The following is a 14,072-nucleotide window of genomic DNA, read 5'->3' on the forward strand; positions in this document are numbered from 1 at the left end:
CCAGCCTGGCTTTGAACACTTCCAAGGGAGGCACCATCCACAACTTCTCTGGGCAACCTGTTCCAGTGCCCCGTCACCTCAGACTGAAAAAATTTCTTCCTTATCTACTTCTACCCTCTTTCAGTTTAAGCTGTTACCCCTTGTTCTGTCACTCCATGCCCTTGTAAAAAGTCCTTCTCCAGCTTTCCTGTAGGTTCCCTTTAAATCCTGTAAGGCTACTGAAAGGTCTTCCCAGAGCCACCTTTTCTCCAGGCTGAACAACTCCTTCAGGCTGCCTCACAGGAAAGGGGCTCCAGACCGCCAATTCATCTTCACAGCCCTCCTCAGGACTTGCTCCAACATTTCAATGTCCTTCTTGTATCAGGGGCCACAGAGCTGGACACAGTACTCCAGGTGGGGTCTCAGAGAGGAGCAGGACCTTGCCCTTGGACAACAGTAATGCTGAATCGCAGATCAAAGGTGCTCTTAACACTCTCTACTTTCAAAGTAGAGCAGTCAGAGATGACAAGTGGTAACTCATTAGCTTAAAGCAACCCAAGTTCTTTTGTACATACTTTCACACCCCTGTAGAGCTGCAGAAAATGCTCCCAGAAGACATTAACTCTACTTGTGAATTTTTTTGATCAATTTAAAAGTATTCAATTTGTGAACCATGTCCAAAAAAAACCCCAAAAACCAACACCCCCCCCCCAAAAAAAAACCACCCAAAACACAACAAACCACCCCAAAAAAATCCCAAACACTATTATGCACACCCAATTCAAACCCATTAAAAGCTGCTATCTATGTTAACAGTGGGCACCAGCTTCTACATTCTGTGAGGTTTTACTAAAAAGCTGTGAAACATAAGCTCCTCTCAGACTCTTGTTGAATCACTTCAGTTCTTGTTGACACTCCTATCTGGCAAGTTAACTCTTGAATGTTGAAAACAAGCAAGTCATCACTCAGGAGATTTAACAAGTCTTTGATAACTTGGATCACAAATGTTCATGCCCCACTACTATTTCACATAGTTATTGAACTATGGAAGTGAGGAGAGCATTGGTCAGCAAAATTTTGTGATGATGTCTAGTCATGGATCTCATACTTCCACCCAAAAAAGGCCATGCAAAGGTATCCTTTGTTGAGCAGATCTGCACACATGCAACAGCCCCAACTTCTGGACAGGCAATAGCCACAACTTCTGGATAGGCCATGGACTTTCCAGACAAAGATGAAACTCTGGGACTGTTTCTTGGCCTGTAGCCTGTCACCAAGAGCAGGATTAGGTAGGTGCTCTTTACAAATCAGCTGTTAAACCATGTGAACTGAATAAGGCACAAAATGTGATTCACTGCAACCACACATCTATTTCCATATTTTGTAGGATGACAAGAACTAGATAAAAGTCTAGGTTTTCATTTTTTAACATTTTGATACAGTGTAATTCACACAATTCTAAGTACCCCCAAAGGGGATGCTCAAGAAATAGAAAGACTAAAAAAGGACTTAAACCCAACAAACCAACAAAACACAAACCCTAACCCCAAGATCACCACTGTATAACTAACTAAATCAATAAATACAAAGAAAGCTGCTCCCTGGGGTGTTCAGTCCAGGCAGAGTTCAAAGGAATAAAACAAGGGTCCAGTTTGCATTATGGGATTTTCCATTTAAGAGTATATATTTGTACAACACCTCTTTAACCCTTCAGTAGTGAAAACACAATGAAATCTCTATCTTTTCACTTAAATACATAATGATTTACAACACAAGACTTTGGACCAGTTAGAAAAACCAAACTCTATTAACTTCTTGTTTGGGTCTAAGTAATCTTCAATAGCGTGTGACCTTAGAATATCAATTTCCAAGCAGACAAACTGACTTCACACCAGAAAAATCCAGGCAATTTCAAGCAGTACAAGAGCAATAGCCCCCCACACAAGGACATAAGAATACTTTCTTGGAACTCTCTTAGTCCTGTGTTCTGCATTAAAACAGTATTGGGAAAGGGAAATCACATACCTCGGATCAGGCTCAGATTACAGAGCTGTAATTTACCACTTCCCACTGCAGTCTCATAGAGAAAGATAATAGCACATCTACTAATTCTAGATAACAGAGGTCAGCTACCAGTTCAAATTAACTTAAAATGAACATTCTACCCCTAAATGTAGGTTACTAGAGCAGCTGACTTTTGTTATTTAAACCTTAATTCTTGTAGCTCCCTCCCATAGCAGGCTACATCGTGATGAAAGTTATCCCCCCAAAAAGGCTAATTCCTCTCTAGAAACTGCTCTTCTTGATTATTATTCATGGCTTATAAACAAACATGCTAACTTCAAAGTCAGAGGAGGCTTCCTGACCTTGTAAGCAGTGCTGCTGTGAGATTCCAGTTAATCACAGAGTGCAGATGCTGAAATGTTATCTATGTTGTCAATGAAACAGCAGAAACTTTGCAAAGTGCTCCCACCAATTATGCAAATGTTATTTTCTGCATCAAGTGAAATGCAGAAAGGACACTTGAAATTTCCTCAGTAGGTATTCTGCTGTATTCATTAAGGTTTGATTGTGCATAGGGTAAGAGTTCATTTTTTGTGAAAATGACTGTTCTGCACTAAGAAAAATGATAATCTAGTGATATTGTTCTGTGATGAAACACCAGGCATTGTTCAGGAGAGCTCTGTAACCAACTTCTCTGCCATTTTCATGCCCATGCTTATGTGTCTGAAAGATTGTGCTGCCTTCTCTCTCCAAGACATTTCTTCCTCTCTGTCCCAGACTCATCAGAGAAGCTGGTGGTGAGAGAATTGCCTTGCTCCATTTTGCTCCTATTATCACTGGGAGAACACAGAATTTCAATCGGACCAAACACCTCTTTTCAGCCTCCAAGACAACATTATTCTATGGGAGATACTCAAGACAAATATTAATTTACTTTTGCTAGCTTGCTGTAAACCGAGATACACGTGCTACCCCAAAATGCTGTGAAGCAAATTCTGTGTGGACTAAGCTCCCACAAAGAACTTCTCCAGTTTGATGCATACTTCTTCTAGGTCAAGGAAACTGCTTCAAAAACTGGAATAACTAAACCTTTATGTCAGCTTGCATTAAAGTTACTATTATACTCAGGGTACCAGCTTCAGTAACCTGACAAATGAGACATGGTACCATAAATATCGATTTAACTGCCAAAGTTGTAAGGCAAAAAGGAATTGATTTATTGCCATTATATTACTCTGTGATGGTTACCATGGCAAGACAAACTCACTTCAATTTTCTATGTGGTATCTGAAGTTACAGAACTCAGGCAAACATAGTTTGCCAAACTCAGCACCACATAGCTCACTTCGTATATGAATGAAGAGAGAAGGAAAACCTTTGAAGCCAATGGATTTGATAGTACAGAGCCAATACAAATTGGATCATACTGCCCGAACCCTGCTAGGACATGCCTGAAGAGATCAGCAGCATTAGGCACTAGCAACATGCTGTGGAAGAACTTAGGTGGTAACCTACAGGCAGAGAAGGAAAGAGCCTGGGAGTTCTGGGTTCATTAGTGCAGAAAGCAAGATACTTTTAGTCTCCTCTGCTCACTATAAAAATGTCCTCATACAGTTCAGCAGACTAAAGACACGTCAACTGCTTTAACTGAAACTCTGGCACCATCTTGGGGTAGAATATCACATGTAGTACTGCAAGTGTTCAGTGAAGCAACTGTATTGTATAGAAGCTGCAATAACACAGCTGAAAGATCTACTCACTCTATTGAGCAAGGCAACTTTTTAGCAGAAAATTAGCCAGTTAAAAGGCAATTAAGCTTGGATTTATGACCAATGAACTGGCTATGTGAGTAATTTAAATATTATTGCTGGGAAATGCACCTACTGAAGTGTCTTAAAGGTACTGGTCTGAACAAGTGACCTCCAATTTCAGCCTTGTTCAGACAGTACCCACCTTGCAAAAATACACCACAGGTATTTCTCAACTCTAATTTTTTTACTGAACTACAAGCCTCAAAGATTCTGCTTTCTGTCTCATTACTGACACGTTTCATTACTCAAATACAAAACCATTAACAGAGAGAGAGTAAGACAATCTCAGAAACTATACAGGAAGAAACTGACCTTCTCAGTTTTAGATGTACCAGACAGAAATTAAAACAATAATAAACATTAAAAAAACAAAAAGTAATGGAATGCTGACAGAAGCAGCTGGTTTTACTTAAAATTAGAGGCAGCAACTTCAGGATAAAATTTCTTATTCTCCCCAAAGGACTTTTACATAAATACTCCCCAGTCCTATCCAATTATGTTTTGGAGGGATTTTTTACCCAGCATTTCACTAGGATGGAGATCCCTCCTTTGCTAGTCAACTGCAAACCAACACTTTGAAATTTCTTCTACAGTTCAGCAGGATAAGAATTAAGGGTAAACTCTTTATTCAAGGTCAACACTAACAAGCTTTTAAAAATTTGGCCCATTCTTCATTGAAGTCTTTAACTGCTATTTATACTTCATTCAAGTGTTTTGGAAAAAAAATAAACTTTAGAACTGCAGTAAGAATAGCAACTGATTGCTACATTAAAGTACTTAAAAGTTCTTCTCACCATCATTCTGTCTTCATTTTCTGGCAAGTTGCAACGTATTTACATTTCCCCTGCTTCTGACTGCATCAAAAGTATCTGCAGCCAAAAATTCACACTAATATAGATAATTTGAGACACCAAAATGCTTGTACACAAAAAAATACTGTCGTTATAACATTAACAATCTTCAGTCTTATATCTACCAAATAGTATCTGTCAAGATTAGGCCTCCTCTCACAAAAGCAGAGTCCACAATGTTGCAGAACACTGTGATGCAGAGCAGCCTCAGACTAATGTTTTACAGCATTACTCTTATTAAAAAGAGACAAAAAACTTCATTCAAACAAAATTAAGCTACTTCCTTTGAATAAACATCCACAAGAATGAATGAAAATCCACAAGAGACAAGACTTCAAAATATTTCAACCATTAAATACATGACTAACAAAAAACAGTGTTTATTTTCTCCAGTCAATTTTCACCTAGTCTATTTATAACCTCCTTTTCCCCACCAAGCATCTTTTTTAAGTGAGCACCTAATTTTAGGACCTTTGGTTTCTAGTAGGCGAGAGGAGGGAGACTGCAGTTTCTCAACATTCATCTTAAATAATTAAACATCAAAATTATGGCACCTGGATATATGCCATTTCCTATGAGAATCAGAAAACATATTAACCCTCAACACCTTGTCATCCACTGCACACTGTCCCCCTAAAACAGATTAGGCTGCAGACTCCTGAAGTCTTCATTTAATGGTCTCTCAGTTTGTATTTATGTGTGTGTGTATATATATACACTCTCTCCACAGACACATACAAGGCAGACATTCTAACCACTTCATTTAAATACAATTTTATTTGAATATACTTCAGTTTAAATACACTAAGACTTCAATTACTCCCATAATGGAGCTGCCTCAACCTTGCTTGCTTTGCTCCACTGCTGAGGTTGAAAGAAGAGGTTAGGCTGGAAGTGTTCTGTACCTGTGCGAGGGGTATTGCTATTTCTGTATCCACCTACTTTGGCAAAAGGATCACAGAAGGATAAGCAAAACTACAATTAAATTCCAGAACTGCTCACATGGACTATTGCCAGACCCTTCACAAGAAAAAGCTGTTAAGTATACAAAGATACTCTTGTCTTCAAGGAAGACATTACTTCTAGCAATTATTTCTTCATATGGGCTTCATATTTAAAGTTTTATGGCAGTCAGAGTGCTGACCTCAATATTCTGTAACTACATGAGCAGAGCAAATTACCAGCAAAATTATATTTTGCATCACTTCAGGAAAATGGGAGTTCAGAAATCACCCAGTTAGTCAATTAGCACTTTATTAGCTGAGCACATGCTCAAGTAGCTTCACAAATGGTAATTCAGTGTATGATGGCAATGCTGCTGAAGGTGGTGGTGGTGGGAGTAGCCACAGATCAACCCCACGTCCATCATTACTCTTGGCCACACACTTTCCTCACTCTTGCTGGCACAAGTGCCTCTGATACCAATCTGCCCAGGAAACCTCTCTGGGTTAACACTTCCTCCATCCCAACCAGGTTAATCTCATGCAATTAATTCACTTTTCCAATCTAGCTCTCCACACAACCACACAAGTGCTTTCATAAGGGAGCTGTACAGAGCAGTAACACAACCAGGCTGCACAGGTCGGGTACAGTTTCTTTTTCCAGTAGTGACAGAACACACTGTTTCTAGTTCTCTAAATTAAGGGATAGACTTTCTCATTTCTGCTGTCTGAAACATCTTCTTGCAGAGTTTTCCATGACCTCTGCTACAGATTTTTTTTTGTTTTTCAATGTTTCCTTCAGCAGCCTCACCTTTTCTCCACTTTTAAATTGAGCTAATTACTATTTTGCTTCAACCTGCTGCCTTCACCTCTCCTCACCTTCTCCAGCCAGTGCACTTCAACTCCAATTCCACTCAAATGCTGTAATCTGAAAAGTGAACATTTGCTACTATACACTGCATTTTATTTAGCAGCTCTGGATTACACACCACGTGCACAAAGCAAGACAGCCTTCTGCCCAAGTATTCCATTCCCTGCTGCTCACACCCAACACAAAGCCAGTTTAAAATTGTAAGAAATATCTTTATGCAAAGTTTTGTGGTAATTTCAACACAAACTGGTGCATTGCAGCTGCCCCTGACAAGAACAGGTGAGGTCTTACAGAAAGGAAAGCATGACACTACATAATACAGAATCTTGTGAAATCCTGCTGCCACACACAGATTTCATCATTTCCTAAGGAAAGAACTCTTGGTGAACCTGCATTTTAAGAAGCCACAAATAAAACATTAGCATTGCAAGCTAAATATATCTAACAGAAAGAAGGACATAAAGTCTTAAGGATTTGTTGAAGTGCAAACTTACTTCATCAGAGGCAGAGCGAAGACACTGGACAGCAGCCTGTTTTTTCATTTCCTCTAGTGTTAGATCAGAGCACTTTTTCTTACTCTTTCCCCATTTCTTGTAAGCTCCCTTTTCCCAGCCCAGGAAGATGTCATTCTCCTAAAATCAAAAGAAAGAAATTACATTATTTAAAGTAGATTAACATCTCAGTACTATAGCAGAACAGGACTACAAATAACATACCATTCCAAATAAAAACCACCTCATCCTATCTACTGAAAACAACTTTTCATCAAACTAAAGATAAGTTTGATTACAGAAACAGAACTACTATACAGAGAGACACAGACTTTTCACAGGACACAGAGGCTACTGACACATCACCACAATATTTTCCAACTGCAAAGCACACCCATAAAGATCATTTTATAGCCAACTCATGGTTCAATATTCCAGAGTTTGAGAACCCTTTCAGTGAAGAAGTTTCTTTAATATCCAACCTAAACCTACCCTGGCACAACTTGAGGCCACTACCTCTTGTCCTGTCACTCGTTACTAGGGAGAAGAGACCAACACCCACCTCACTCCATTCAGGGAGTAGTAGAGAACCAGAAGGTCTGTCCTGAGCCTCCTCTCCTCCAGACTAAACAATTCCAGTTCCCTCCTCATAAGACCTGTTTCTCCAGACCCTTTGCCAGCTTTGTTGACCTCCCCTAGCCCCACTCAGTTAAAGTACTTTGCTTTACCCATGCCAACAAAGCTTTGCCCTGTGCAGGTACACTCAAGCCAACCTCTGCAAGAGCAGCTTTACCAGCTACACACGCCAGTGGTCTGTCAGCAGAGCAGCGAGAACCTTACAGAGATTTATCAAGCATTTAATTCAGTTCTCCACACATCATTTGAAAGACAGCTGACACTTGCCTACAAACTTTAACACTTCTCAATTTTAAAAAATTTGATCCTTGCAACAAATGTCCAGGGTTTTAGATAGGGGAAGGCAGGCTATAAATGGAATTCTCTCTCAGGCCCCCACAACAGGGCTGCATGTACCCCAGACTCATCCCTGCTTCCAGGGTAGATAGGTTGGTTGTCGACGCTGGGAACCACATGGGTCATCTTGTAGGATGCAGTGACTGAAGACAGAGCTCTGGTAGAACCCTCTCCTCCCTTCTACCTTTCTACAATACACAGAAAATTTGTTCCTGAACATATGGTTTTCAGTCACACCTGGCTGTCAGCACTTCACACTGACAATTTTGCCTTTATAGAGAAAAAAATGTTGAGAACTTGAGGTTTTGAGTATTTTTCCTGGACAAAATTGCTGATTTTCATGCCTCAGATTTTTACAAGATTAGCAAACATGGTGGATTACAGCTATTTCACTCAAAATGCTGAAATTCTAAGTCCTCACATAAACTATTTGCCAGCACTATAGATGTATTCGATATAGCTTAAATATATTGAGAACCTTTCATTTTCTTCACTCAAACACCACCATAGAACACTACAGAACACTGAAGATAACCTTACTTATAATTCTTGTGTTATAATCTATCAAAACCACTCCAAATACATTTTTAAAAAGAAAAGCAAAGGGGAAAGAAAAAAAAAACAAACAAAAAAAAAAACCCCTCAATGCCATAGATCCTAGAGAGTGAATTTGTAGAATTTGAGGTGTAGCTCAGACACTGAGTGGAATTCTGCTTTTATAATGAATAAATTCATTTTTAAAATAGGCAAGTAATCTTCTTCTTTCTTCCCAAATGGTAAATGGTTCAAATTAATCTCTTGCTTTCTTCCTCACATCATTTTTCTTTTGTCTCCAGTGGTCAGGAGCCCATTAGTAGGTTTACACTTCTTAGACTGGAAAATATTAAGCCTATGACAAACAGGAAGGAAAGCAGTTCAACAGAACATTCTATATGCATAAAGGCCAGTAAACTCATTACTTCACATGGAAAGAATCACTGAGAAGACTTCTCTTCAACTACTAGAAGCCTTCATTTCCCTTTGCATCCTAACACAACTAGAGTCTATATGGCAATCCTTGTTTTACTGCAGGAGCTCCACCATCACTCTGAATTTTCACTGTTCTGTTGAGCAGTCACTGAGTGTTTCACAAAAGCAGTGCCACCCAAATGTAGAGATTTGAAGAGCATGCATACACACAGAAGAAAAGTGGAAATTTGGCTTGCAGGATTCCAGTATTTAAAGCAGACTACCACTGCTGAGATTTTTAAGGGATGACCACCCAATACTAAATAAGTATCACCAGGAAGCTGAGGCCATCTGGATACTGGGAAAAAAATCAAGGCTAAATATCTAAACTGCTATCTAAACACCTGTTCCTCAGAGCGCTGCTGTACCTACCTCCCACATAACTACATGATTCCATATCAGACATTTTTAATTGTAAAGACATTGAAAGCACAAAATTTCAGAAATGCTGGTGAAGTATCTGTATTCTGCATGCTGTCTTGCTGCCTCAAGGAATCCAGTAGATAGAGTGCTTAATTTAATCCTGAATTAAAACACAGGTGCAAATTTTAGAAAGAAGTTTCTAAAGTGCTTCTCCTGCTCAACTATGCAAATTCAGCAAATCCACCATCTGCTTCTGTACTACCAGGAAAGTGGCAAGGTACAAGAAAGGCCAGCTTGGTAGAAATAATATCTATTATCAGTAAGAGAACAAAAATGGCACCTTGTGATATGACTGGAATTGGAAAATCAGTGTTAAATTGTACTTCAAGAATCTTGCTGGAACTACCCATGTTTCATAAAGGCTGGAGTCAAGTTCCCTGATGCAGAAACACTGGATGACTCAAGGTCCCAGTTTCTGTTCAGGTAAGTAAACAGGCTTAAATGTTGCCATATCAGCAGAACACACAGGAAAGTAATCAGACTTAATAACCTGATCAAACAGCTCCCCAAACAGGGAAATCAAATCAGCAAAAAAGTATATTTGGGAAAATATTTTATGATTTTTTTTCCTTACAGTAAGTTCAAAGAAACTGACTTCCCAACACTCTCCCTGTGTAAATGTACTACAGATTTAATTAGAGACACATCAAGATGATGAGCAAACACAATGTACATCGACTTTTCAGATACTGTATTGAACAGCCTTAATCATCTTTGTGGTCAGCATTTCTATTTTCAATTACATACAAGAGATTTTAGCACAAGAATTTCCATTCTTTTATGGAAAAAGAATAAAACATTGAGTTAAAAAAATCTGAATCAGAGAATTTTGAAGCACTCCTCTTTTTCTGAGCGTTTTAAATGGAGCACAAACCAGTTGCTCTTCAAGCACATTACCATGTAATGTATGATCATAGGTAATGCAGCTACACCAAGATCAGGTTGCACAGGAAGGTGTCCGAGCAGGTTTTGAAAGTCTCTAGAAAAGGAGACTCCACTACCTCTCTGGGCAGCCTGGTCCAGTGCTCCAGCACCCTCGAAGGAAAAATTCTCCCCAATTCAAGTGAAACCTCCTGTGCTCTAGTCTGCACCCACTGCCCCTTGTGCTGTCACTGGCCACCACTGAAGAGCTCAGCTCCATCCTCTTTAGATAATTATATGCATATAAATAGGGTCTCACTACCTCTTGGCAGATCTCATAATGGAGAATTTGGGGGAAGCTGCAACAGATCACACATGTATTTCACTTGTAAAATTACTTGAGAAGCAGACTGTATAACTACTTCAAGTGATCTTCCCTTAAAATACACTTCCCCTAAACTGAGATTCAGGGAAAACGCTGACAGATGGCTCACAGCCACATGCATATATACCTTTACATAATGGCTCTTGCAAACATTTTTAAGTGACATTGCATCTCATTATAATTAATGAGAAAGGACTATAATGGGCCAGGATCAGCTCAGACATTCCTCAAAGGCTGTCTCAGTCTATAATGAGATCACATATGCAAGACAATTCAGAAGAAAACATGAGTGGCACATGCTCATCTTACATTCTCCACAAGACATGCAACAAGAGGTTCAGCAGACACACAGCAGCTGAGTACATTTCAGAGACTGGCACAAGTTTTCTCCATGTCAGAAGCCATGCTACCACATAATGGGGGCCTGGTCAACATCCTTTAATGTTAAGATAATTACTCCAAATCTAGGTATTGCCAGAGAAAGAATCTATCTTGGACTTTCTGTGAAAAGCCAGAGCACCACCTAGCTGCCCCAGTCACCTCTTTCCCAGTAATGGGAGCACTACAGTCCTGTGCAGTTGGACTGTAACAGAACAGCTGATGTTTCAGAACCACATCACACACTGTTATGACTTGAAGGTCCTCAAAGCATTCGGGACTGATGATTCTGCTACCTGCATGCAGGGGAGAACTCCACCTATCAAATCAAATCAATCTAAGTATAAAATCCTGTAATCACAGTTTCTGTCAGTTATGAACTCTCACTTACAATCCCATCAACTTGAAAGGACTGTCTATGTCTTGTTCACTAATTAGAAGTTTCTCTAGGCTGAAACCAAGCAGATGAAATTTGATCACACCCGCTCCCAAGAGCGAGAGAACATGCAAATGCTGCATCTGTTGAAATCCTGTGTTTGTTGAGCAGGCTGCCTCTAGAGTTTTCCTATTAAAGCAGAAAAGCAAGGCTAAAGCTACAAAGCCATCATTTTATTTGCATGTCTTGCCTGCATGGCAGAAAAGCAAGCCAAAGACTCAAAAGAAACTGCCACTAGAGCCCAGATACCTGAAAGGGACATGGTATGACTGGAGAAGTTACTTCACAGCATTTATGGCAGCTTTTTGGATTTGGGGATAAAGCTGTGTGGCAAGCATCACAGACCACTGTAATCATCTGATTTCATAGAATATAGGCAGTGCACACCTGTTCTTAGAAGCATGTAGTGAGTGTGCTGTAACTCAATGGTCTACTGCACAAACACTAAGGTGGTATCTCAGCTAGCCCCAGAATTCGAAACACTACAATTATATCAGCACCGAGAAGGTTGCAAAAGAATACTGACTGTCAGGAGGCCTAACCAGCTTGGCATTTCACTTGTATCTCTGCTTTGCAGTATGCAAGCCTTTGTGAGAGTACATTAGGAGTCAGAACAAGAGAAAAAGTGATTGTTATTCTTTTTGTATGACTGTGAGAAATGTTGTGACTACGTATTAGATGCTATTTAGAGATGCTGGGACTATGTATTAGATGCTATTTAGAAAGTCAGAAAAGGTACTACAGTACTGCTTTAAATAACAGCTTTGATTAGTAGGAGTTGCAGTCAAATGAAAACATTTTAATTGTGTACACAGATGTGCCTTCCTTGGTGGGATAGCACATAAGATAGGCAGCACGCACCCCACATAAACTTGATGTCCTGCAATGGTTGTTTGACATACTGGAACAGACACGTTTGAAAGGAATCAACATTTCAACACAATCATTCACACCAGTACAAAGGCAGCAAACAGTATGAAAGAAAAAAATTCTCAGATAACCACAGTCCTCAAGAAAGCAAGTTTTTGTTCTGCACTAACACAGCAGCTGAAGCTAACTACCCTGAAAACGGTGGTAGCTTCCACAAATACAATGACCCTGAGAGTCTCCTGCTGAGTTCCAATCCCTGACACCAACTTCCTATCCCTACAACTGATCAAAACCACAAATACAGGGGCAGGAAAGGAGGAGAAAGGAAAAGAGAAGATAAAAATTAAAAGAAAAAAATAAAAATAAGAGTTGCACTGGGGAATCACAACTCTGCTCTGAGACTAAAAGCAAGGGGCCCTACCCTGCTGCACATGCAGCAGTTCAGAGAGTATCTGGGAGTTTTCTGAGGCACATGCCTTTACAGTAAAACCATTTCAGTCATCTTCCTCTGTTTAAATGAAGAGGAATCCACAGCAGCACCACCACCCTCCCCTGTTTTCCTCACCAAATTTATAATGTATACAAAAGATTTATTTTCCAAAGTTTAAACACAACAGCATGAGTTCTACAGCCCTTAGCCAGTCACTTCCAAAAGGGGGAGGAGGGGGAGCACAACTCCGATTTCCTCTCTGAATATTTGAAATTAGTTTATCTAGGCTTTCACAGAAGTTAAGCTAACTGCTCTTAATAAATAAGCTTTATGGACATATTAATTTAAGGACACAGTACTGTTTCCAAAACATGATAAATCTGCTCTTTCTTCAGTTTACTTGTTTATGTAGGAGCAAAAGAGGGGCTTTATTCCCCATCCTTGCAAATATGTACACATTTGAATTATGCAAGAACTTCACATTATTTGTGCACAAAAAGGTACAGGCAAAAGTCTTGCTTCCTTTTCCTACCTATTTTCCTCTTCACACACAAATTTCCACAAACAGAATTTTACATATTGGTTTGAGTGATGATTAAAAAGCTAAGGTCAGAAGTCCCTACAGGAATGTTGAACAACTTAATAAGCGCCAAAACACACTGAACTGGAAATATTTTGCATTGAAGAAATTTACTTCGACAAGTTGCTGGTGAACTTTGAAATTTAATGACACTTATGTGTAGCAGTCACACAGCGTTACCCTGCTGCAACTGAACTGTACTCTGCAAATTGTAATGCATTTAAAAAACAAAAGGTTTGAATGACCCACAGGTACTTCTTAGGGATGACAAAAGAGCAGTTACAATTACACTAGAATCTGCATCATCATCTTTTGTTAGATAGGCACAGCAGCCAGATTAACACAGGGTTAGTGTAGTATAAATATCAACCCCCCTCCTATCTTTAGGGTATACGGATGAGGTTTTTACTTCAGAACAAACATAAAACAAACCCTCTTCTCCTGAAATACAGTGTGAAAAAAATTAAGTATCCCTTACTGGCCTATAAATCTCAACTGCAGGTCCCTCTACTGGGTTAACATGGGATGACAAATTGAACAAACACACCCCCTCCCCCCCAATCACTGCATCCTGGGACCCTGCAGGTGCACCTCAAATGCTGTCAGCAGTGTCCCCTCACCAGTCCAACGCAGAAGAGCTGGCAATGATATCCCCATCCCAGTTAAGAGTGACAGGCCAAAAGCATTTACAGATATAAAAACCACAAAGACCTAAAGTTTAGCATATTTGGGCTGTGCTCTCTCTTCAACTGTTCTGTTTTTAATATATAAAAAACTGTAT

The 14,072-nt window shown here is 39.6% G+C and overlaps 1 protein-coding gene across 4 annotated transcripts in view; it reads right to left on the minus strand.

The window, feature by feature from the left end:
- KIAA0232 (KIAA0232 ortholog) overlaps positions 1 to 14,072 on the minus strand; it is a 54,170-nt gene that overhangs the window by 20,667 nt on the left and 19,431 nt on the right. For all 4 annotated transcript variants that reach the window (XM_054172180.1, XM_054172179.1, XM_054172177.1 and 1 more), the window contains one exon: positions 6,952 to 7,089. In XM_054172180.1, the coding sequence (XP_054028155.1) occupies positions 6,952 to 6,999 (48 nt within the window). In that variant the 5' untranslated portion in view covers positions 7,000 to 7,089. The remainder of the gene's footprint in view (positions 1 to 6,951; positions 7,090 to 14,072) is intronic.

Source organism: Dryobates pubescens, chromosome 23 (genome assembly GCF_014839835.1).
Source record: "Dryobates pubescens isolate bDryPub1 chromosome 23, bDryPub1.pri, whole genome shotgun sequence".
In the NCBI taxonomy this organism is placed as follows: Eukaryota; Metazoa; Chordata; class Aves; order Piciformes; family Picidae; genus Dryobates; species Dryobates pubescens.